The following is a 24,951-nucleotide window of genomic DNA, read 5'->3' on the forward strand; positions in this document are numbered from 1 at the left end:
GAAGAAAAGACTTTCTAGAGCTATAGTGGTGCTGGGAGCAATTCAGAGAGAACTGGACCAGGGTGAAGACACTGCCTGGGTTAGCGGGCAAGATATCTTGGGACAAGATATCTTGGAGCAAGATAACAGACACCCCAGGTATGGAAGAAAAAGAAAAAAAATCCCCCAAAGCAGATGGGTCTTTGAGAAGAGGGGGCCTCCTAGAGTGCCCAGAACAGTGAGCAACAGCAAGTCAAATTTCTCGTTCTATGTGAAGTGTGCAAGAAGTCCAAATGTCCTCTGGAGACCCTGGTGGAGACCCAAATGGGTCAGGGGACCAAGACCAGAGTTAGAATGGACAAAGAGTAGCATGTGATTCTCATATTGAAAGACCAAGGAAAGGATTGTTGCCACCAGCGGTGGTTGTGAGATTAAGCCCAAAGGCCAGCTGGGCCCTGCTTCATCAGTGTGCACCTTATCCCACTCCATCCCATCTCACCAGAGTTGTGAGGCTACCCAGGGAGAAGGGAGAAGAAAGGGGAAGAAAGAAATTGCAAAAGATTATTTACTTAAAGTTGATTAGAAAAAAATTCATCTAATCCAAATAAGTATCTTTGAATGAAATATAATAGTATGTTGTCTGCTTCAAAATTTTACTGTGTAAATATTAACATATTTAATATTGGGTGCTCCCCACCCAAGCTTTTCCCTCCTTCCCATGCACCCTTCAGTTTGAAGCATCTTTAAGCACGGTGGAAGTGCAGGTCTAAGTCTAGACTCCCTTGGAAGAGAACCCTCTGGATGCTTCTGGCCATTTCTTGGGCTCTCAGGTCTGTGCCTCTGCCATAAGCCACCTCAGGACCACTGAGGTAACCAAAAATTGAGCAGGAGGCCCTAGGGACAGATTGGTCCTGCCTCTCTCGTTGTCCCTGTTCACACTGATGCATAATTATTTCCACTTCCATCCTATCAAAGTTGAGGAGGTGGGGTTGGCAGAATTGCCTTCTGCAGATCTGCTCTTCCTAACGTGATGGGCAGCACCTGAGAGGCACATTGACATCTTCTTTCTTTTCTCCCCACCTCTAAGGGTCTCCAGATGACCACTGGACTTTGCTTCCACCCAGCTTTTGATTGCATTACCTTCATTGATGATCTGTTTGGCTGCAATGGCTGAGGAGAGGTGAATGGGTTCCATGAAAATGCTTTCTGTTTCTGCATCTGAGACCATCGAATACCTAAGGGAAGAGGATATTCATGTGAGATAAGCCTGCAGCATCTGAATTGAAGGCATTCTTTTAGATGAGAAACCTGGTTTTGATTTTAGCAACAAGTGGGAAACAATGAGTGATCAAAGCAAAGCCTTCCTAAGTTTAAGGACCCAAGAATACAGAACACTGGGTATCATGTGACTCAGATGCCCACCTATTTTCAGATCACAGTTGGCACTGATGGTGTGTGATGTTTAATGACATGGTGGTCTATGTTGTGGAGGCAAGAGCGTACGTCTATGCTTGGCGGAACCCACCCTGATGTGGCTTCACTTTCTTGGATGTCCCGCTGCTCATTTTAAAAATTTTGTCTCCTTTTCCTCTGCTATCAATCTACAGGGTGTCCTTAATTGTGCCTCTGCCAGTCTTCTGCTGGACTGCTGGGCTGAATAGGTTGCCATCACTCTTTCTGTTCCCTCTGTTCTCCCTTCCTTCTCCCTGTTTGTAAGGGAATGGGCTAATGATGAAGAACTGGCACAGCACCAAGTGAAATGCTAAAGATGAACTCAAATGCACGGGTACTGATTCTGAGCACATGAAATCAAGAGTCAGGTTGAGCCCAGGGATGCAAAGAAAGTAACTTGGGTAAATGTCAAGGCAATTTCCCAAAAATAATTCAGTGCAGTTGTCAAAAGAGACCTTTAGGAACATGGAGAATCTAGAGCAGAGACAAGACTTGGGACTGCACTATGGCGGTGGGGATGGGACCACACCATAGTTCACTAGTAAACAACTTTCTAGTGAGATGTCCTGATCTCCAGGTGTTCAGATGAGCTGTGGGTCATTTTCTTTTTTCTGCTTAGTCTTTCCTTTATGTCCATAGAGGGAGGATTTAATGGATACCATTTGTGAGTGCCTTCTATGAATTTAATTCTGACAAACCCTCCACAAATTAGGTATTATTTTTATTCCTGCATTACTGATGAGAAAATTGCGGCTCAGAAAGGTTAAGAAAATTGCCTAAGGCAGTAAGTAAATGGCAGGGCTAAGTTGAGAACATAGGGCAGTCCTGCTGTAGGTCCAGTGTTCTCTCCACAATACACAGATACCATTTAGATTAGAACAGGGAGGTGGATTGGTTGGTGGAAGCAACCCCAGCTGGATTCCCAGACTCAATGCAGGCTTTGACAGGTAAGTACTTAAGAAATGCTTTATGGGAAGCCTAGATGCATGGATGAATTACACTGAGTAAAGTTAAGTTGAGCAGAATCCAGATGAGCTGAACAAAGCTAACTTGAGCTGAGACAAGTTGAGATTGAATTAAATTGAAATGATTAGCAGAACAATTCTCTTGTGCATCCACAACATCAGAGTCCACCCTAGGGAGAATGGTGTGCTCAGTGTCAGCAGGGCCAATGATCTTGCTAGGAGAAAGAAGTAGCCTGGAACTCTACCCAGGGCATGGCCAGACCTGCCTAGGCAACCTCAGGGACAGCATGCTGTGACATCATCATCCATAGTATCTGAGAGTTTTCTGATAGCAGTTGTGCTGGCTCATTCCTATTCTAGCACCAAGTACTCCTGTGACCAAAAATGCATATTCAAATATGCATGACTGGGGAGTGGGGGTGGATTAAGGGTGAGCTTTGTTCACTAGAGGCTGTATGGGCAGGTCTGGCCATATCTTGAGTAGATTCACAGGCTACTCCTTTCTCCTGGCAAGGTTATTTCCTTCTCCATGGCCTGGCTGACACTGGGCACAGCATTCTCCTGAAGTTGGACAACAATTTGTGGATGGTTACTACAAAATAATTGTTCTCCTAATCAACTCATTTTTTTACATTTCAATAGGTTTTTGGGAAGCAGGTGGTGTTTGGTTACATGGACATGTTCTTTAGTGGCGATTTCTGAGAGTTTGGTGCACCCATCACCAGAGCAGTGTACACTGTATCCAATGTGTAATTTTCTATCCCTCACCCCCTCCCATCCTTCCCCCCAAGTCCCCAAAGTCCATTGTATCATTCTTATGCCTTTGCCTCCTCATACCTTAGCTCTTACTTATAAGTGAAAACATACAATGTTTGGTTTTCCATTCCTGAGTTACTTCACTTACAATAATGGTCTCCAATTCCATCCAGGTTGCTGCAAATGCCATTATTTTAGACCGTTTTATGGCTAAGTATTATTCCATAGCATATATATATGTGTGTGTGTGTGTGTGTGTGTGTGCGCACTACATTTTCTTTATCCACTTGTTGACTGATGGGCATTTGGGCTGGTTCCATGTTTTCACAATTGTGAACTGTGCTGCTATAAACATATGGGTGCAAGTCTTTTTCACATAATGACTTCTTTTCCTCTGGGTAGATTCCCAGGAGTGGGATTGCTGGATCAAATGGTAGATCTACTTTTAGTTCTTTAAGGAAACTCCCTACTGTTTTCAATAGTGGTTGTACTAGTTTACATTCCCACAAGCAGTGTAAAAGTGTACGCTTTGCACCAAATCCATGCCAACATCTACTATCTTTTGATTTTTAAATTATGTCCATTCTTGCAGAAGTAAGGTGGTATTGCATTGTGGTTTTGATTTGCATTTCCGGATAATTAGTGATGTAGAGCATTTTTTAATATGTTTGTTGTTAACCATTGGGTATCTTCTTTTGAGAATTGTCTATTCATGTCCTTAACCCATTTTTGATGGGATTATCATTTTTTTTTCTTGCTGGTTTGCTTGAGTTCCTTGTAAAATCTGTATATTAGTCCTTTGTTGGATGCATAGTTTGCAAAAATTTTCTCCCACTCTGTGGGTTGGCTGTTTACTCTGCTGAATATCTCTTTTGCTGTGCAGAAGCTTTTTAGTTTGATTAAGTCCCATCTATTTATCTTTATTTTTGCTGCATTTGCTTTTGGGTTCTTGGTCATGAAGACTTTGTCTAAGCCAATGCCTAGAAGGGTTTTTTTTTTTTTATGTTATCTTCTAGAATTTTTATGGTTTTAGGTCTTAGATTAAAGTCTTTGATCCATCTTTAGTTATTTTTTGTATAAAGTGAGAGATGAGGATCCAGTTTCATTCTTCTACATGTAGCTTGCCAACTAGCCCAGCACCATTTATTGAATATGGTGTCCTTTCCCCACTCTATGTTTTTGTTTGCTGTGTTGAAGATTGGTTGGCTGGAAGTATTTGGCTTTATTTCTGGGGTCTCTATTCTGTTACATTGGTCTATGTGCCTATTTTTATACCAGTACCTTGCTGTTTTGGTGACTATAGCCGTATAATATAGTTTGAAGTCAGGTAATGTGATGCCTACAGATTTGCTCTTTTTGCTTAGTCTTGCTTTGGATATGTAGGCTCTTTTATGGTTCCATATTAATTTTAGAATTGTTTTTTCCAGTTCTGTGAAGAATGATGATGGTATTTTGATGGGAATTTCACTGAATTTGTAGTTTGGTTTTAGCAGTATGCTCATTTTCACAATATTGATTCTACCCAACCATGAGCATGGGATGTGTTTCCATTTGTTTGTGTCATCTATGATTTCTTTCAACAGTGTTTTGTAGCTTTCCTTGTAGAGGTCTTTCACCTTCTTGGTTAGATATATTCCTAAGCATTTTTTTTTTTTTTTTGCAGCTATTTTAAAAGGGGTTGAGTTCTTGATTTGATTCTCAGCTTGTTCACTGTTGGTGTATAGCAGTGCTACTGATTTGTGTACATTGATTTTTTATCCTGAGACTTTGCTGAATTCATTTATCAGATGTAGGAATTTTTGGATGAGTCTTCAGGTTTTTCTAGGTATATGATCATATCATCAGCAAACAGTGACAGTCTGACTTCCTTGTTACTGATTTGCATGCCCTTATTTCTTTCTCTTGTCTGATTGCTCTGGCTGGGACTTCCAGTATTATGTTGAATAGAAGAGGTGAAAGTGGGCATCTTTGTCTTGTTCCAGTTCTCAGGGGGAATGCTTTCAACTTTTCCTTGTTTAGTATAATGTTGGCTGTGTGTTTGTCATAGATGACTTTTATTACCTTAAGGTATGTCCCTTCTATGCCAATTATGCTGAGGGTTTTAAGCATAAAGCAATGCTGAATTTTATCAAATACTTTTTCTGCATCTATTGAGATGGTCATGTGATTTTTATTTTTAATTCTGTTCATGTGGTGTATCACATTTATTGACTTGCAGATGTTAAACCATCCGTGCATCCCTGGTATAAAAGCCACTTGATCATGGTGGATTATCTTTTTATTACGCTGTTGGATTCAGTTAGCTAGTATTTTGTTGAGGATTTTTGCCTCTATGTTCATCAGGGATGTTGGTCTGTAGTTTTCTTTTTTTGCTATGTCCTGTCCTGGTTTTGGTATTAGAGTGATAATGGCTTCACAGAATGATTTAGGGAGGATTCCCTCTTTCTCTATCTTTTGGGATAGTTTCAATAAGATTAGCACCAATTCTTCTTTGAATGTTTGATAGAATTTAGCTGTGAACCCATCTGGGCCTGGACTTTTTATGTGTGTATGTGCAATGTTTTTATTACCAGTTTAATCTTGCTGTTTGTTATTGGTCTGTTTCAGAGTTTCTATTTCTTCCTAGTTTAATGTAGGAGGGCTGTGTATTTCCAGGAATTTATCCATCTCCTCTAGGTTTTCTAGTTTGTACATGTAAAGGTGCTCATAGCAGCCTTGAACAATCTTTTGTATTTCTTTGGTATCAGTTGTAATAGCTCCTGTTTCATTCTAATTGAGTTTATTTGGCCCTTCTCTCTTCTTTGCTTGGTTAATCTCACTAATGATCTATCGATTTTGGTTTATCTTTTCAAAGAACCAGTTTTTTGTTTCATTTTTTTTTTGTTTGTTTGTTGGCTTCAATTTCATTTAGTTCCGCTCTGGCCTTTGTTATTTCTTTTCTTCTGCTGGGTTTGGATTCGGTTTGTTCTTGTTTCTCTAGTTCCTTGAGGTGTGACCTTAGATTGTCTATTTGTGCTTATTCAGACTTTTTGATGAAGGCATTCATTGCTATGAACTATCCTCTTCGCCCTGCTTTTGCTGTATCCCAGAGGTTTTGATAGGTTGTGTTACTATTATCATTTAGTTCAAATAATTTTTTAATTTCCATCTTGATTTCATTGTTGACCCAACTATCATTCAGGAACAGGTTGTTTAATTTCCATGTATTTGCATGGTTTTGAGGGTTCTTTTTGGAGTTGATTTCCAATTTCATTCCACTGTGGTCTGAGAAAGTATTTGATGTAATTTCAATTTTCTTAAATTTGTTGATACTTGTTTTGTGGCCTCTCATATGGTCTATCTTGGAGAATGTTCCATGTGTTGATGAATAAAATGTATATTCTGCAGTTGGTGGGTAGAATGTTCTGAAAATATCTGTTAAGTCCATTTGATCTAGGGTATAGTTTAAGTCCATTGTTTCTTTGTTGACTTTCTGTCTTAATGATCTGTCTAGTGCTGTCAGTGGAGTACTGCAGTTCCCCACTATTATTGTGTTGCTGTCTATCTCATTGCTTAGGTCTAGTAGTAATTGTTTTATAAATTTGGGAGCACCAGTGTTAGGTGCATATATATTTAGGACCATGATATTTTTCTGTTGGACTAGTTCTTTTATCATTATATAATGTCCCTCTTTGTCTTTTTTAACTGTTGTTGCTTTAAGGTCTGTTTTGTCTGATATAAGAATAGCTACTCCTGCTTGCTCTTGGTGTCCATTTGCATGGAATATCTTTTTCCACCCCTTTGCCTTAAGTTTATGAGAGTCCTTATGTGTTAGGTGAGTCTCCTGAAGACAGCAGATACTTGGTTGGTGAATTCGTATCCATTCTGCCATTCTGTCTCTTTTAAGTGGAGCATTTAGGCCAGTTACATTCAACATTCGTATTGAGATGTGAGATGTTATTCTATTAATCATGCTAATTGTTGCCTGAATACCTTTTTTTCATTGTGTTATTGTGTTATAGGCCTTGTAAGATTTGTGCTTTAAAGAAGTTCTATTTTCGTGTATTTTGAGGTTTTGTTTCAAAATTTAGAAACCCTTTTAGCAGTTCTTGTAGTGCTGGCTTGGTAGTGGCAAATTCTGTCAGCATTTGTTTGTCTGAAAAATACTATCTTTCCTTCATTTATCAAGCTTAGTTTTTGCTGGATACAAAACTCTTGGCTGATAATTGTTTTATTTAAAGACGTTAAAGATAGGAACCCAATCCATTCTAGATTGTAGGGTTTCTGATGAGAAAGCTGCTATTAATCTGATAGGGTTTCCTTTATAATTTACTTGATGCTTTTGCCTCACAGCTCTTAATATTCTTTCCTTCCTCTCGACTTTAGATAATCTGATGACTATATGCCTAGGTGATAATCGTTTTGCAATGAATTTCCTGGGTGTTCTTTGAGCTTCTTGTATTTGAATGTCTAGATCTCTAGCAAGGCCAGGGAAGTTCTCCTTGATTATTCCCTCAAGCAAGTTTTCCAAACTTTTAGATTTCTCTTCTTTCTCAGGAACACCAATTATTCTCAGGTTTGGTCATTTAACATAATTCTAAACTTCTTGGAGGCTTTGTTCGTCTTTCAAAAATTCTTTTTTCTTTGTCTTTGTTGGATTGGGTTAATTTGAAAACCTTGTGTTAGGAAAATAAAAAGGAAGTGAGCAATGGAGAGAAAGCAACTCAATGGCCAAACAGGTTTATTCACAGGAATAAGCCTGCAAGGGGTCTCCGTCAGGAATCTGGTTGAGACTCTGATAGCTTAAAGCTGAGGTTTTTATAATAAAGTTTCTACAGGAGAGGGGTTGGGGAAGTGCTGGCAGGTTGGAACTGTAAGGGGCTGGGAAAGGATGTGGTAAGGGCCAGTCAGGCTTTGTTGTGGTCAGGGTTGTTATGCTCCGTTAAAGGTACCGGTGAGGTTGACATTTGCTTTGTTTCTGGGAACACTGTCACCAAGGTAGAAAACACAATCACCAAGGTAGAAAAATGACATTACTATTGTTAATTCTCACACCTTGTCTTTGAGCTCTTAAGTTCTTTCTTCTACTTGTTTGATTTTGTTGAAACTTTCCAGTGTATTTTGTATTTCCCTAAGTGTGTCTTTCATTTCCAGAAGTTGTGTGATTTTTTTTTTTATTGATGCTATCTATTTTTCTGGAGTTTGTTTTGTTCATATCTCATATTATTTCTCAAATTTCTTTAAGTTGATTTTCACCTTTCTCTGGTGCCTCCTTGAGTTGCTTAATAATCGACCTTCTGAAATCTTTTTCTGGCAATTCAGAGATTTCTTCTTGGTTTGGATTCATTGCTGGTGAGCTAATGTGATCTTTTGGGGGTTTTAAAGAACCTTGCTTTGTCATATTGCCAGAATTGTTTTTCTGGTTCCTTCTCGTTTGGCTAGACTATGTCAGAGGAAAGATCTGGGGCTCAAGAGCCACTGTTCAGATTCTTTTGTCTCATGTGGTGTCCTCTTGATGTGATGCTCTCCTCCTTCCACTAGAGATGGGGCTTCCTGAGAGCTGGACTGCAGTGACTGTTATTGCTCTTCTGGGTCTAGCCACCCAGTGGAGCTACCAGGGCTTCAGGCTTGTACTGGGGAGTGTCTACAAAGAATCCTGTGATGTGATCCACCTTCAGGTCTCTCAGCCATGGATACCAGTACCTGCTCCAGTGGAGGTAGTAGGGGAGTGAAATGGACTCTGTGAGGGTCCTTAGTTACAGTTTTGTTTTGTGCACTGGTTTTCTCAAATGCTGGTTATGGTAGCAGTGAAGTTGTCCTGTGGACAGACTCAGGACCTCTGGTTAGCCAGGATGTTACAGGTAGTAGAATTAGCTGTTGTTTTCTCCTTTCTTAGAGCAGATTTTCTTTTATGAGTTGTTGTAATGGCTTGAGCTGGTTGACCTCCAGCCAGGATGTGGCACCTTCAGGAATGCATCAGCTGCGGTAGTATAGGGGGGAAACAAACTTGTCCTAAGGTCTTCTGGATAAATATTCAGGTGTCTCAGGTGATGGGTGAGGCCATAGAGCTCCCAAGAGATTATGTCTTTTGTCTTTGGCTATCAGGGCATGTACAGAAAGACCATAAGGTGGGGGCAGGGTTAGGTGTGTCTGAGCTCAGACTCTCCTTGGATGGGGCTTGCTGTCGGGGATGGAGGGTGTGGTTCTCAGGCCAAAGGAGTTATGTTCCCAGGGGGATTGTGGTTGCCTCTGCTGCATCATACAGGTTGCCAGGGAAGTGGGGGTAAAGCTGGCAGGGGGCGCCTCACCCAGCTCCCACACAGCCAGCAAGGCCAGTCTCACTTTCACTGTGCCCTACCAACAGCACTGAGTTTATATTTAGGCAGCCGGTAAGCAGGGATGAGATCTTGCCCCAGGCTACAAGCCTCCCTGAGGAGAAAGCAAGCAGAGCTTTCAGGCCCCACCACTACCCCCCTGTGGTGGCTTCTGTGCTCTTGTTTGCACTTCCTGTTTGCCATTCCACCATCCCCATTCTGCCCTGGACAATTTACGCTTGGTTGAAATTATTACAAAGTTCAGCTGGAAGTTTCCTTCTCACTGTGGTCCTTCCCCAATACCCCTGGCTGCCCTCCCCAAGGACCCCTGTGAGATAAAGTCAGAAATGGCTTCCCTGGGGACTGGGAGTGTTTACAGGGCTCTTCCTGCTGCTTCTTCTACTTTTACATGTTTCTCAGCTCTCTAAATTCATTTCACCTCTAGAAAAGGTTAAATCCTTCTCCTGTGATGTGGATTTTCAGGTTCCCCAGTGAGAATGTGTGTTTGGAGGCAGACTTTCCCCCCTCACACTTTGGACATTCACAGTTCTTTGGCTATCTCATGATGTTTGCAACAGCAAGCTGCTTCTTTGAAAGCGTCTGTGAATTGTTTCAGTTTTCCTGGTATGTTTCTACGGTAGTTCTTGGAGCAAAGGTTCATGATGTGAGTCTGTATATGCTGTTCTGTTCATCCAAGTGGGAGCTGCAAGTTAGTCCTGCCTCTTATCTGCCATTTTTCCCCCCATAAATCTAAGCAACTCAATTTAATTCATTTCCAAATTATCTTGGATGTTAAAACTAGAGAGGCCTTTAGAGATCTCATTGCTTGGTGAAGATAATAGAGTTTTATGACAGCAGTTGTGTTAGCTCATTTCCATTCTAGCACCAAGTACTTTCTGTGACCAAAAGATGCATTTTCAAATAAGCATTATTGGAGAGTGGGGGTGGATTAAGGGTAAAGTTCGTGGGACATTATCTTTGGGTGTTAAAACTAGAGAGATCTTTGGAATCTCATTACTTGGTGAAGACAGTAAAGACTTAAACACCTAGTGGGGGTGGCAGTGAGCTCTGTAAAGGTACAGATTAGGTGGATTAGATGGTCTTATTTACCTGTGTCTCTAGCAGATGGAAGGTGATCAGTCAGGGTTTGATGACTGAGTGAGTAGATGTACAGACAGATGGGTAGAGGGATGAAAAGCTGGATGTCTGGATGAATAGATGGACTATGGTAAGGCTGGGCCAGGTGACCACATACAACCTAGGGGATCAAAACTGATGATTTCCAAGGCCCTGTAGTCTCTGGCCCTTTCCTCCTCCTCAGCCTCAACTTGCACTGGGTTCTCTTTGGCTCACTCCTTTCCAGTACACTGGTCTTCTTTTGGCTGTTGTTCTCACCAAGTTCCTCTCTGCCTAGAGACTTTGTAGAAGTCCATTTCTGCAGCCTGATGGTTAGTCCTCTCCTGCTTCCCTCATTTTTCAGATTTTAGTTAAATCATCCCTTCTTTAGGGAAGTCTTCCTTGATCTTGCACCATACACCTGTTTTTATGGCACTTCTATAAGATGCAATTTTACACTTATTTATGAAATCATTTGATAAATATTGGTCTCCTATACTAGATCATACCCTCTATGAGGGCAAGGACCATGACTGGGTATTTTGTTGACCATTGTGTTCCTCGCACCTAGGAGAATGTCTGGCACACAGTAAATGTTTAATAGATAATTTCTGACTCACTGACTGAATTTGTCTTCAATAGTACTATACTTAAGGGAATGTGGCAGTTACAACAATCAGCAATAAGATCTATCAAGTGTTTGCTGCATGCTCATCATTTTACTGGGACACCAGTAGCAAGCCTCAAAGCAAAAGCAGGATCTTGGCTGTGTCCTCTCCATGCCTACTCTCTGCCCTTCAGAGGCCAAGATGTATACAATATCTGAGGCCTATGTTAGCAATTAGCAATTTTTTCTTATGGTAGAGTAATGGTCAACCCAGATCTGTGATACTCCTTGCATAGAGAAGTGGGGTCTATGTCTACTGCCCTAGAATCTGGGTAGTCTCTGTGACTACTCTGACCAATAGAATGGAACATGGTGGAAGTGATAATTGATCAGTTTTTGAGCCCACATCTTGAGGGAAGCTTCCCTTCTTTGGGTCTTGACACTCTCTCTGGGAACTCCTGAGCTGCCATATAAGAAGTCTGACTACCCCCAGAACACCAAGCTAGAAAGGGCACTGGTCAACAGTCCCTGCTGAGCTCCCAGCCAACAGCCAACCATGTGAATGATCCTCTTAGAAATGGACCTTGCAGCCCATCAGGCCACTCCAGCTGATGCCATATGAAACAGATAAACTGCCCAGTCAAGTCCTGTCCAAATTCCTGACTCACAAAAAGGGGAGCAAAATGAAATTATTGTCCTTAGTCATTAAGTTTTAGGGTAATTTGTTAAGCACCAATAGATAACAGGAATAGTGCTATTCCGAGGGCTAAGAAGCAAGTTTTAAGCAAATGCTTAGGCACTCTTCTCCTCAATAGTGATACACAACTTACTAAGTATCAGTGACTGAGCCAAATATGTTACGGATGGGAAGCAACAACAAAATAATGCCAATATGGTAGAGCAAACCTTGCCTCTATAACAGACCTGGTGGACATTCTGAGCTCCAGGGGTTCAGGACAGTTAGTTTTCATATAACAATATTTCATAAAACTAGAATCAAAGCCCCAGATTTTATATAAATGTGAGCAGTCATATTTTCCATTTCAACAATATTTATTAAGGAAGTTTTATTATTTTATTTTTCAGTAATTAATACTATTTATACTCCTATTAACAAAACATTAATCATTTTATTTATTAAGGGTCAGTATTATGTAAAACGAGGTTTGGGGCAAAACCAAACCAAACAGATCCATGCTGAGAATTATTGTGTTACTGTAGGGATTACAAGGGCTTCTTCCTTGCACAGCACCACATTTCTCTTACTTGGTCAGTTTTCTTTGTTCCTTTGGGTCCCAAAGAGGCTTTCTCACATCTGTAATCAGTAGTCGAAGCAACTGACACAGACTGAAAATAGACACAGGAGGCGCCCTCACCTGTCAAGTGTGCAGAAAGGCCTTGCAAGGAACTCAGCAGGTGGGATTGCCAGGATCCTGGCCTGGGATTATCCATCCGGGAGCCCTCCATCCTGCCATTTTCCCTAAAAAACGTTGACTTTGAATTGTGAGGATTTGGTTTTAAGTAACAAATACTGAGAATCAAGAATCTGTCCTAAATATACCTACACTCTGAGGCTGTGGGTTTGATAGGGGAGAATTTGAAAAAAGAAATCGCTGTGAAACATCTTTCCTTCTTCTGGGTGGTAAAGATTGAAGTTCGGCTAATGAGTCAGCAAACCTGAGAAATCATACGTGAATAGCCTACCCGGTACACTCTTGAGAAGCTGGCAGCTTTGTAATCGAGAAAAGAGGGGGGATTAAGAACAGATTTCCTCCTCAGCCCCACGATGTTTCTGTCTTTGGCTGCTAATGCTCAAATGTGAGCAACATTAAACTCTGCTCCGTATTACCCAGTGTGGAATGTACGATGTAGATTACACATGCTTTTACGAGTCAGCCGCCATGAGGAGGAGATGTAAACCTAACAGTCATAAAACTGTTTGCCACAGACACGGTTTATTAAGTCTAATAAAGAAAGCTGTGGGGGCGAGACCTAAAACGGACGCTTGTTTTCCACAGAGAAGGACTGCAGAAATAGAAACGAGAAAGGAGGGAGAGACCTGAACAACTGGCCTTGTTTATATTTGCAAGGTCAGTGAGATGGCGGCCCTGGAGGTTTTGATTTATGACTATGTCTGTGTCCCAACCGGCATACCTGAGATGGAGTGAGATGACACTCACACCCTGATTAGAAAGCAGTGAGGGCTGGCTGTTCAAGAAAGACAGGCAGGGAAAAAAAGGATCTAGGATCGATACATACCTCATCATAGGATCAGGAAGCAGCTGCTAAAAAGCCTTGAGGCTGAATTGAAAGAGGAACAATAAAGGGGAGTTTGATGGACTTCCTAACCAAAAGCAGGAGAGTGGTGCAGCTTGCTTTAGACCTGCGTTTTTCAAAATTGCAGACTGACCAATCCATGTATCATAAAATCAATTCAATGGGTTGTGTTCAGCATCTGGGACAGAAAGAAAAAAAGGAAACAGAAAAAAGGGAAGGAAGGAAGGAAAGAACGAAGGAAGGGAGGGAGGGAAGGAAGGAAAAGAGGAAGAAAGGGAGGGAAGGAGGAGGGGAAAGAAAGGGAATAGCATCACCCGTTGTAAGGATAAGTGTAGTTTTGTGAACTTTTAAAAATTTATATATACATGTATATGTCTCTGAGTTGAGATGCAAATGGCATTGTCATACTGCAGATTATAGTCAGCAAAGTTTGAAAGCCGTTGCTTTAAACTAGTTGCCTGCTGTTCAGACACGGAATGTAGTGGAATTGGGGTCCTTCAGCCCAGACTTTCCTATAGCTGATCACTTCCTGTCAAGGAGTCCCTTGGAAGTGAAATGGAGGTAGAGGCCCAGGAGGAGGTGTCTTTCTTGATATGGCTTTTGCAAAAAAGGACAAGGTTTCTGGGCTCTAAGTGTTCAGTGACTTCAGAGAAAATGACCACACACAGGCAAAGTTCAGGCTCTAAGGAAGAAGAGAAGTCAGTAAACGAAAGAAAATAGATTTTTAGCAAGCTGCTTCCAACAGGCTTAGTGAAAGAGCCGAGGTGGAGAAATTTTCACTGAAAAAGAAATGTAAACGAGAAAGGATGGACAGGAGGAGCCATTTCCCAAAGAAACATAACGAAAACACAGAGAAATTACACTTCATGCGCCTGTCTCCTACCACACCCACCACAGATGCTTGCTCGCCACAGGAAGGGAAAGGAGAGCACAGTTAAGGAAATTCACTGAAGGTCAAGGGAAACTGTCACCGTGACAGGAAGCCTGATCGAGACTTACCAAGCAGTTCTACAAAACTGGGAAGTCTTGAAAAGTTCAGATCTAAAAGCCAAAGCAAGAAATGGATTTTGACTTGGAAAGATACAAAGTCAGGTAGAAAAACATTCTTCAAATCAGGAACAAGAGAATGATAAAAATGTCTTTGCTCCTTTAGTTGGAAAGGAAGAGAAAACTGATGATAATAGCTAAGAAGGAAGAGACGGGTGGTGAGGGGCAGAGGCTGATTTGCATTACAAGCGCACTTACTTCTTCTACTTCTTTTTTTTTTTTCAAGACGGAGTCTGGCTCTGTCGCCCAGGCTGGAGTGCAGTGGCGCGATCTCCGCTCACTGCAAGCTCCGCCTCCCGGTTCATGCCATTCACTTGCCTCAGCCTCCTGAGCAGCTGGGACTACAGGTGCCCACCACCAAGCCAGGCGAATTTTTCTATTTTTAGTAGAGACGGGGTTTCACCGTGTTAGCCAGGATGGTCTCGATCTCCTGACCTTGTGATCCACCCGCCTCGGCCTCCCAAAGTGCTGGGATTACAGGCGTGAGCCACCGCGCCCGGCCGTGCACTTACGTCTTAGGCTGTATTTATTTAGGTGACTGGGAAGGCCTGACGGAGACTATAGGTAAGGGAGAAGTCCCCACCAAGCTCCCCCACTGACAGGGGGTTTTAAATTTTAGTGTCAAGTCATGAATCACTTAGGGAAATTTGCCTAGCTGTAAGACGGATGAATCTCTAACCGCCCATTTTCTTCCAGAGAGTGACTCATAGTGGCTAGGTTTGAATTTAAGGTGTTTGAAGTTAGTGCCTAACTCAGGCAAAAATGAAGATTTGATACCCCATCCATTGTCTACACCCCTTTCTCAGATTCTTAATTCACCCTAGGATGAGATTTACAGATGAGACTTGAAATGTTAAGACTCCCTGCCAGGACAGCAGGCAGGGTACATCCCTGCTAATTTTGGCTGGCTGCTAGTGGCTGTTTGGAGCACTGGGTGAAGTTTTGCAAGGCTCTGTTCTAGTTCCACAGGAAAGAGTACAATTCTGTTTCCTAGGGGCTGGATATAGGGCTGTAGTGAGTTGAACGGTGGCCCTCTAAAATGGTATGTCTTCCAAAACCTGGGAATGTAATCTTTTTTGGAAAAAGGATCATTGCAGGAGTAATTAAGTTAAAGCTTTTGAGATGAGATAACCCTAAATTAGGATGGACTCTAAAGCCAGTGGCAGGTGTTCTCAGAAGAGAAGAGAAGACAGAGCAGAAGGCCTTCTGAAGGAGCGGCAGAGATTGGAATTATGCTGCCACAATGCAAGAAACGCCCGTAGCCAACAGAAACGAGCAAGAGACAAGGAAGGAGTCTTCCCTAGAGTCTTTGGAGGCTGTGTGGCTCTGTCACCACCTTGATTTCAGACTTCTGGATTCCAATATGTGAGAAAATATATTTCTCTTGTTTTTGAGATGCCTAGTTTGTAGTAATTTGCTGTGGCAGCCCTAGGAAACTAGTACAAGGACTAAGAGTCCGGTGGTGAGGTATTTGCTGACTTGGTGCATAATTTAACTTAAAAGACTTAAAATTTAACTTAAAGACTCAAACCTTTATCTGAAGTCATAAAACCAGAAGGATGGAATTTCAGGCACTTATCAAGTACAAGGAGGACTGTTCAAGATGGGGACAAATATCAGTAAGTGATACTCTGCTTCTTAGAATACGGGATTTGCTCAGGGCAGAATTAGAGAAGCATGATGTCTTAACCAGTGTGTGTGGGACTCTGGATAAATAAAAATTTCTTGACATGATGAGTTACTGAAAAAATTTTGTTGTCAGATATCTTTCTCTGGAAGGAAAAGGGAAGAGAACCACCATTTATCAAATACCTAGTATACCTTTATATATGTTATATTATTTATTCTCTACTACTGGGTAAAACTGGTATTCTGATTTTTTTATTAAGTAATTTAAGCAAGTTTTCAAGGGTTTATAAGTAGGAGGGCAGATATGACCTCAATTTTGGTCTCCACTACACCACTTAATTTCTTTCCACAGTACCATACTGCCTCCTAAAAGAGGGTTTTATCATATATATATATATATATTTTAAAAAACAGCTTTATTATTGATATACAAACTGCACAAATTTAAAATACACAAGATTCGACATATGTATACATCCGTGAAGCCATCACTGCAACCAAGATCACATCATCCCTTGTGCCCCTTTTTAAGCCCTCCCTCTCACCCCCTCCCTGCCCTATGCCCCCCAGGCAACCATTAAACTGCTGCCACTGTAGAGATGTGTTTGCATTTTCTAGAATTTTATATAAATGGAATAATATAGTATGTACCCTTTTTTGTCTGACTTTCAAGCAGTGTAATTATTTTGAGATTCATCCATGTCGTTGTATGAATCAATAGTTCATTTCTTTTCATTGCTGTATAGTATTCCTATGTGTAAATGTGACACAATGTGTTTATCCATTCACTTGTCATTAGACATCTAGGATGTTTTTAGTTTTTTGGCTATTACAAATAAACCTGCTATGAACATTCATGTACCAGTCTTTTCATAGACATAGGCTTTTTTTTTTTTTTTTTTTGAGATGGACTCTCACTGTTGCCTAGGCTGAAGTCCAGTGGTGCAATCTTGGTTCACTGCAACCTCTACGTCTCTGGTTCAAGCGACTCTTTTGCCTCAGCCTAAGTAGCTGGGCTTACAGGTGCCCACCACCACACCCAGCTAATTTTTGTATTTTTAGTTAAGATGGGGTTTCACTCTGTTGGCCAGGCTGGTCTCAAACTCCTGACCTCAGGTGATCCACTTGCCTCGGCCTCCCAAAGTGCTGGGATTATAGACATGAGCCACTGTGCCCTGCAGACATAGGTTTTCATTTCTCTTTAGTATATACTAGGAGTAGAATGATGGGATCATGTAGATATAGGTGTACATGTTTAGGTAGATGTATGTTTAATTTTATAAGAAACTGAAAAACTGTAAAATGGACTATTTTACCTTCCCACCAGCAGTATATAAGATTGTCCCAAGTACTCTACATTTTCCACCAACATTTGGTATGGTCAATCTTTTTAATTTCAGATATTTTAATAGGTATGTAATGGTAACTCATTGTGGTTTTAATTTCTGTGTCCCTAATGATTAAGGATTTTGAGCATCCTTTCATGTGCGTATTTGCCATCCACATATCATTTTTGGTGAATATGTATTCCAATCATTTGTCTGCTTTTTAATTCAGTTGTTTGTTTCCTTATTAGTAGGTTGTGGGAGTTTTAAAAAATCTATTCTAGATAGAAGTTCTTTATCAGATATGTAATTTGAAAATATTTTCTCCAAGTCTGTAGGTTCTGTTTTCATTTTTTAAAAAGCACTGTAGACTCATTCATCTGAACTGGTTTAGGTGTGGTTCTGTGTAGTAAAGTGGGATTGATTGGATGATAGCTCCAAAGCCTGTGCAATTGTAATAGTTTGGAGTTCAGATTTTATGAGGCCATTGTGGGAAGAGATAGCCTATGAAGTGTCACCACATGTTTGCCTTCCTTGAGAATTTCTGAAAAGGGCTAGATGATTTGGGATGTTTCTAGAAATCAGTTGCTGAGTAGTATACACAAAACAAGAAGGGCATTAAAACCAACAGGATTCAGCAGCAGTCACTGCAAATCCAGAGAACATTTGCTCTGGATGTGGGGCCATGTTTTAAGGAAGTTCAGCCCATTGTACAGGAAAGTGGGTCTTTCAGGTTGAGCCTGTTTTTGCCTAGGAAGGGAGAATGGCTGCGGAAAAGGCTAAGGACTGAATGCCTTTGCTTCAATGCTTTTGTCTTGTGGTAGGCTAAGGTGATGTAAAATTGTGAAACCAGCAGAATTAGTCTTCCCTGCCTCCTATTTCCCCTTTTGGTGACTCCCTTCACCCCTACCCCTTTGTGTCATATTTATTATTTGCCATCCTCAATCAACAATCTGAGAAGCTCAATCACTCACTCCAAAGCGATAGGCAGTTAATAAAATACATATTTCCTAGGGCAATTCTATGGTTTGTCCTCACCAAAACTCATATTGAGGCTTGGTCTCCAATGGGGTGGCATTGGAAGGTAGTGTCTTAAGAGGTGATTAGGTTGTTAAGAGAGAGGAATGCTTTTCTCATGGGAATAAGTTCTTGCTCTTGGGGGACTGGATTAGTTACCATGAGAGGGGGTTGTTATAAAGTGAGGCTGCCTCTTGCATTTGGTCTCTTTTGCACATGCCTGCTCTCCTCTTTCACATGCACTCATGCTATGTGATGCCGTCTGCCATGTTATGAGGCAGCATGAGGCCCTTGCCAAATGTGGCCACTTGATGTTGGACTTTCCAGCCTCCAGAGCTATGAGCCAAATAAACCTCTATTCTTTGTACATTACCCAGTCTCAGGTATTCTGTTATAGCAACAGAAAAGAGACCAAGACAGGCAGTTTTTAAAATAAATATATATGCCAGACTTTATTTATCTAGCTTACTGCTAATTGGACAGTTCATCATGTTGTTTATACATACCATATTCTTAATGACTATTAGTTGCTAAACATTATAGTATTTATCTTCTGGTGCACATATGTAGTTATTTTTGTTAAGTATTTACTAAGAGTGAGCCTGCTGGGTCAGAGTACAACCATATGTTTAGCTTTAGTAGATACTGCAAAATAGTTCCAAATGGTTGTACTAATTTACACTCTCACCAGCAATGAATGGGAGTTTTGATTGCTTCACATCTTCATTAATATTTGCTATTGTTGGTCTTTAGTTTAAGATATTCTGGTGAGTATGTAGTAGTATTGAATTGTGATTTTAATTTGAATCTCTGTTTTTTAATTGATCTCTACCTTTATTCTTCTATGTTCAGATAACATGTTCCATATTATTTCAATCACTAAACATTTGTTGATATATGTATGGCCCAGTATATGATCTATTTTGGCAAATGTTCCACGTGTACATGATAAGAATGTGTATCCTGTACTTGTTGGGTGCATGTTCTATAAATGCTAATTAGGTTAATTTTATTTATTGTTTTGTCCAAATATTCTTGATAATTTTTTGATATTCTTATTAAAAATTATTCTTTTGATAATTTTTTTATTTTATCAGTTGCTGAGATAGTTTTTAAAAATATACATACAGTTGAGGGAGATTGTGGCTTTTAATTTTTCATTCAGTTCTGTCAGTTTTTTGCCTTATATATTTTGAGGCTGTGTTATTAAACATAGAAATTGAAAATTATTTTATCTTTCTGGTGAATTGAACCTTTGATCATTATGAAATGTCTCTTTTTGTCTCTTTGTATCTAGTAATGATTACTTTAAAATCTGCTTCACTGGTTTGCTGTTGCTTACTTTACAATATTACCTTGGTACTTCTCTGATGGAGTGATGAAATTTATGTTGCCTCCCCTTGAAACTTCATGGACATTTGTGACAGCAGAGTACAGCAGAAGTGGTGCTATGTAACTCCTGAGGCTAGCTCATGAAAATTAATACACATCTATCTTATTCTCTCAGATGCAACTCTTGGAATTTAGCTACCATGCTTAGAGAAAGCCCAAGGTAGCCCACATGGAGGGACTATCTTAGGTATTCTGGCCAAAAACCTAGGTAAATTTCAACATAAACTGCCAAACGTGAAGATGCCTCCGTGAGTCACCCTACAGCCTTAAGTCATCCCCAGTCTTCAAATCTTTATAGCTGAGGCCTTGGACATCATGGGGCAAAGACAGGCTAACCCCACTGTGCCTCATCCAGGCTCTTGATTATGAACATAATAAAATGGTATTTTATGCCACTAAAATTTGAAGTTATGAGCAGTAGTAACTGGAACAGTGTAGTATAAATTTTTTATTCTTCGTTAACTTTTGTATATCCTTATTTTATTTTTTGAGACAGGGCCTCCCTTTCTCACCCAGGCTGGAATGCAGTGGCATGGTCATAGCTCACTGCAGCCTTGAATTCCTGGGCTCAAGCAATCCTGTTGCCTCAGCTTTCTGAGTAGCTGAGGCTACAGGCATGTGCAACCATGCCTGGCTAATTTTTTTTAAAAAGTTTGGGCCAGGCACAGTGGCTCACACCTGTAATCCCAGCACTTTGAGAGCTGAGGCAGAGGGATCACAAGGTCAAGAGATCGAGACCATCCTGACCAACATGGTGAAACCCCATCTCTACTAAAAATACAAAAATTAGCTGAGTGGGGTAGCATGCGCCTGTAGTCCCAGCTACTCTGGAGGCTGAGGCAGGAGACTCACTTGAACCCTGGAGGCAGAGGTTGCAGTGAGCCAAGATCATGCCACTGCACTCCAGCCTGGTGACAGAGCGAGACTCTGTCTCAAAAAAAAAAAAAAAAAATTGTAAAGACAGGGCTTCACTATGTTGCCTAGTCTTGTCTGAAACTCGGGGCCTCAAGCAATCATCCTACCTCAGCCTCCCAAAGTGCTAGAATTACAGGCATGAGCTACCATGACAAACCTATATCCTTATTTTTAAGGTGTGTCTCTTGTAAACAGTATGTAGCCTTTTTAAAAAAATTGAGTTTGACCATCTTTGTCTTTTAATTGGAGCATTTAGTCTATTTACATTTAACGTAGTTATTTATATATTTGAGCTTAAATCTACCATCCTACTATTTTCTTATTATACTTTTTCCTTCTTTTTTTTTTTAACCTATAGTTTCTTGTGGAGAAAGTTGTTCTTTTTCTGTATTCTTTTTCTCTACTTTCTTTTCTTCTTTTGGATTGATTATATTTTATTATTTTATCCACCCTTCATTAGCTTGTTAGCTATACATTCCATTGCAAAACTTTCTGACAATTACACTACAAATTACAACATGCATCCTGGACTCCCCACCCAAATTTACAGTTTCAGATAACCTCCCAAGATAACTATCATTAAACAGAGACAAAGAGGCAAATGAATGAATCAGGACTGAAAACTATACCTAGGAAAGAACTTTGAGTGTGGTTAGTAACACATGGAGTTGTCTGAACTACATAGATCATAAACCTATTGAATTTTTGAAAGGGTTGTATTTTCAAAGAAACCGGGAACTTCCAAAAGCCTTTGGGCAGCATAAGCCTTAAAACAGCCCCCGAGCCACCAAAGTTTCATAAACAGGACACAGTCTGCAAAAGCTATACAGCCTTCAAGGAAGACATGTCTTCAACCTGGCTATGGAGGATAATGGACAAGCAAGACAGCTAGGAGGGCAGAGCTAGAGGTCAAAGAGAACAACAGACAAAGGTATTCCTCTCAGAGAGACAAATCAAGGTCGAATTTAGGAGGATTCCTCACATCCTGGGTCAACATATTCATTAATTATATGACAGCAGTATTTCCTCTTCCTCCTTTTCTAAAATGGTAGCTGTTTTTGGCAGTTATCCTGATCCGACCATAATGTGTTGCATTCAGGCCTGAGGGACAGAATGAATACCCATTGGAGAACCTAGCCTGGAACTACATATGCAGCGGTTGGTAAGTGGGATTTTGAGTTGCCTCACTTGGGAGGCAGTAAACATGTTCTATAGGTGGGGAAAAAAAAAAGGTAACATGGATTGACTGACTAGAGGAGTACACTGTGGCTGAGACTGCTATTATCGACACACTCATTTCCTCTTTTTCTTGGGCTCATGGGCCTTATTTCCCATCCTTCCTTGCAAGAAAGCATGACCTTGCTGAGTTCTAGACAATGGAATATGAGTGAAAATGAAGTGGCCATTTTCAGGTCTGGATCATAAAACCTCCTGGGAAATTCTCCACGCTCATCTCCATTTTATGTTGATACTGACAAGCATTGTGACTTTAGAAGCCATGCTTTAAAGTGGTGAACCTTCAAGATAGAAGGAGTCTTAGTTCTTGAATCACTGCTCAGGTACCTGTTTTCGAACTTATTTGAGCAAGAAAGAAATGTCCTTTAGATATAATAGCTAACATTACCCTTAGCAATACACGAAACTGTCACCTATCCCAACCACACACGAAGCGACCTCTGCCTTATCGGGGGTATACAAGAGAGGAGGACATATGTTAAATCTCTCAATCCTGAGAGTTTTCCTAAGTGAGACCATAATGCTGAATTTTCTTTTCTTTTTCTTTTTTTTTTTTTTTTGAGACGGAGTCTCGCTCTGTCACCTAGGCTGAAGTTCAGTGGTGCCATCTCGGCTCACTGAAACCTCCGCCTCCCGGGTTCAAGCGACTCTCCTGCTTCAGCCTCCTGAGTAGCTGAGATTACAGGCACCTACCACCACACCTGGCTAAGTTTTGTATTTTTAGTAGAGATGGGGTTTCACTATATTGGCCAGGCTGGGCTCGATCTCCTGACCTCATGATCCTCCCACCTTGACCTCCCAACATAATGCTGAATTTTAAAGGAGAAGTCTCTAAGCTCCATTTGGTTGAAGTGCCCTGGCCCATGAGTGCCGAGCACCTGCCCTCATTCCTGTCTTACTCCACTGGGGAAGCCTTTTGACACAGGAAGCAGGAGCCAGCAAGATCCCAAGAGAATCAAAGAAAAGTGAAATCAAGCAGAATGATAAATTCTTAGAGGAGAAGTTAATTTCAGATGTTTTAGTTAGGCGTTTCCAACTAAAGGCTCAATCATTTAAGTTATTCTTCACACCAATTTGGTGACAGAGATATGATTAAAAGTCAGGTCTCCTGTTATGATTTATGACAGAAGAAAATGGACAGGCACACACAGTATTGTTTTAGCAGGCAATTAAGCACGACATTTCTCTAATGTCTCGTGGTTTGTCTTAAAACGTTATGCACATTTTTTTCATTCTACATGATAACATAACGTCGATGATTTTAATGTAAAATAAAGTTTCAAATTGCTCGTAGTAAAAAGAGGACTCTCCAGGAAGATGCCTCATGTCCCTTGGCATCTTGCCACTTGCCCCAGGCATGCACATCTCCCAGTTTAAAATACACAGCTTGATTATAGACAAAAAATTATTTTAGTGCTAGGGAATGCTTCCATGGGCTTCTCCTCTCCTCATCCCTTTTCTTATAGCCTATGGCCTGTCATCCCCATATCCAGCCCCGGTCCTAGTGAATCAAGAAGGGCCAAATTCCTACTCATCCTTTGAGGTTCGGGTCCACCATCATCTCTTCCAGCCAAGCCTCCTATGACCTTCCAAGTCCAGTTGTTCCCTTCCCTATTGTCTAGTCCACCACATACTAGATCCTGGACATATTAATATCTAGCGCACACCTGCCACATTGCAATCATTCTATTTGCATATTTACCTCCTCCAGAAAGTAGGACACATACAAGTACTCAATAATATTTGTTAGATGAGTGAACCAAGGTGATGGCTGCAGGCTCCCAGCTGAGGCTGTGAGGGTGGGAGATAAGTGGTCACTTACTGGCTAGGGGAGGGGCTTCGGAGGTAGTGGGCCTGCACCGCCCTCACGTTGGCTTCGTCCTCCTCGCTTGGGACTACCTGCTCCTCCTCTGGGTCCTTGCTGGTCGCCATGACAACCTGCCAACCTCTGAAAGTTTGGCAAGAAAAAGGCAGTTAGGGAATTAGGTTCCAGAGGTTTTGTCGGGGGAGAAGGTGTGTCGGTGATGTCACCTCAGTGGAACTGGGAATAGGAAGGTCCCGGTGGGCAAAGGACCGGCAAGGAAAACCCAGTCAGACCTGGCCCAGTCACTGTTACCGGGACACCAAGAAGTGCACCCCACCATATTAGGAGCCCACCTTGAAGTGACAACATGGAAGTGCCAGTGTGGCTCCTTCCACAGATGCCAACAAGGGATGAGGCAGAGGAGCCAGCAGGTTACCTGAACTCAGCTCAAGATGTTGAAGAACAATGACTTTCCCCGGACCAGCAAGATTTTTCAGTTGAAATTATAGGGTGTGCATACACACACACTCCTCACCTATGCCCATGCACACCCATTTGTCTCTGCTGGGGAAGACGCAGCTGGCCTTCGGTGACTCTAACCAAGGCCACAGGAGGCAGGGCCTTTGGCTCAGGCGTCATCCTGGAGCCTATTAAGGGACATGAAGTATACCAGCAGCTGGTCCCAGCCATCATGGCTGTGCCCTGACACTCAGAGCAAAGCAGCTGCCCCTTGTATTGTAAGTCCTGGGCTCACCAGGACTGATGAGGGGAGAAGCACACTCACCTCTAACCTGCCTGGATGTTCCCCACCACGGGCTGAGGGACCTGGATGAAATGACCGAAGCTGAAGCTCCGGCCAGTGAGACAGGAACCAGCTACCTCCTCTCTTCAGGGCTTCTTCTCCTAGGGGCAGGACAGCTGTTAACAGGAAACCTTAGCCACCCTCTAAATTTAGCCTCTGGCCCCATAGGCTGGCAGATCTCTGGGAGGAAGGAATGCAGGCTCTGGACCCAGGCCCCAAAGCAGTCCTCACTTAACTCTTTCCTTCCTGGCTGATTCTCCAGACACTGACATTTAGCAGCAGAATTGGAAGACGTTTGTGCTTGGTAGATGGAGAACCTGAAGAATAGCTTTTCTCTGG

General features: G+C 41.5%; 1 protein-coding gene across 2 annotated transcripts in view; it reads right to left on the bottom strand.

Moving 5' to 3' along the window:
- DUSP27 (dual specificity phosphatase 27, atypical) overlaps positions 1–24,715 on the bottom strand; it is a 38,922-nt gene extending 14,207 nt beyond the window's left edge. Inside the window, exons 1-3 of one of the 2 annotated variants that reach the window (XM_030823194.1) lie at positions 24,595–24,715; positions 23,829–23,954; positions 1,120–1,214 (exon numbers count right to left, since the gene is read on the bottom strand). In XM_030823194.1, coding sequence (XP_030679054.1) covers positions 1,120–1,214; positions 23,829–23,938 — 205 coding nt within the window. In that variant the 5' untranslated portion in view covers positions 23,939–23,954; positions 24,595–24,715. Of the gene's footprint in view, positions 1–1,119; positions 1,215–23,828; positions 23,955–24,345; positions 24,444–24,594 lie in introns of those variants that run through there. The other variant, XM_003258811.2, reaches the window with a different exon arrangement.
- Between the last annotated feature and the right edge of the window lie 236 nt (positions 24,716–24,951).

Source organism: Nomascus leucogenys, chromosome 12 (genome assembly GCF_006542625.1).
Source record: "Nomascus leucogenys isolate Asia chromosome 12, Asia_NLE_v1, whole genome shotgun sequence".
Classification (NCBI taxonomy): Eukaryota; Metazoa; Chordata; class Mammalia; order Primates; family Hylobatidae; genus Nomascus; species Nomascus leucogenys.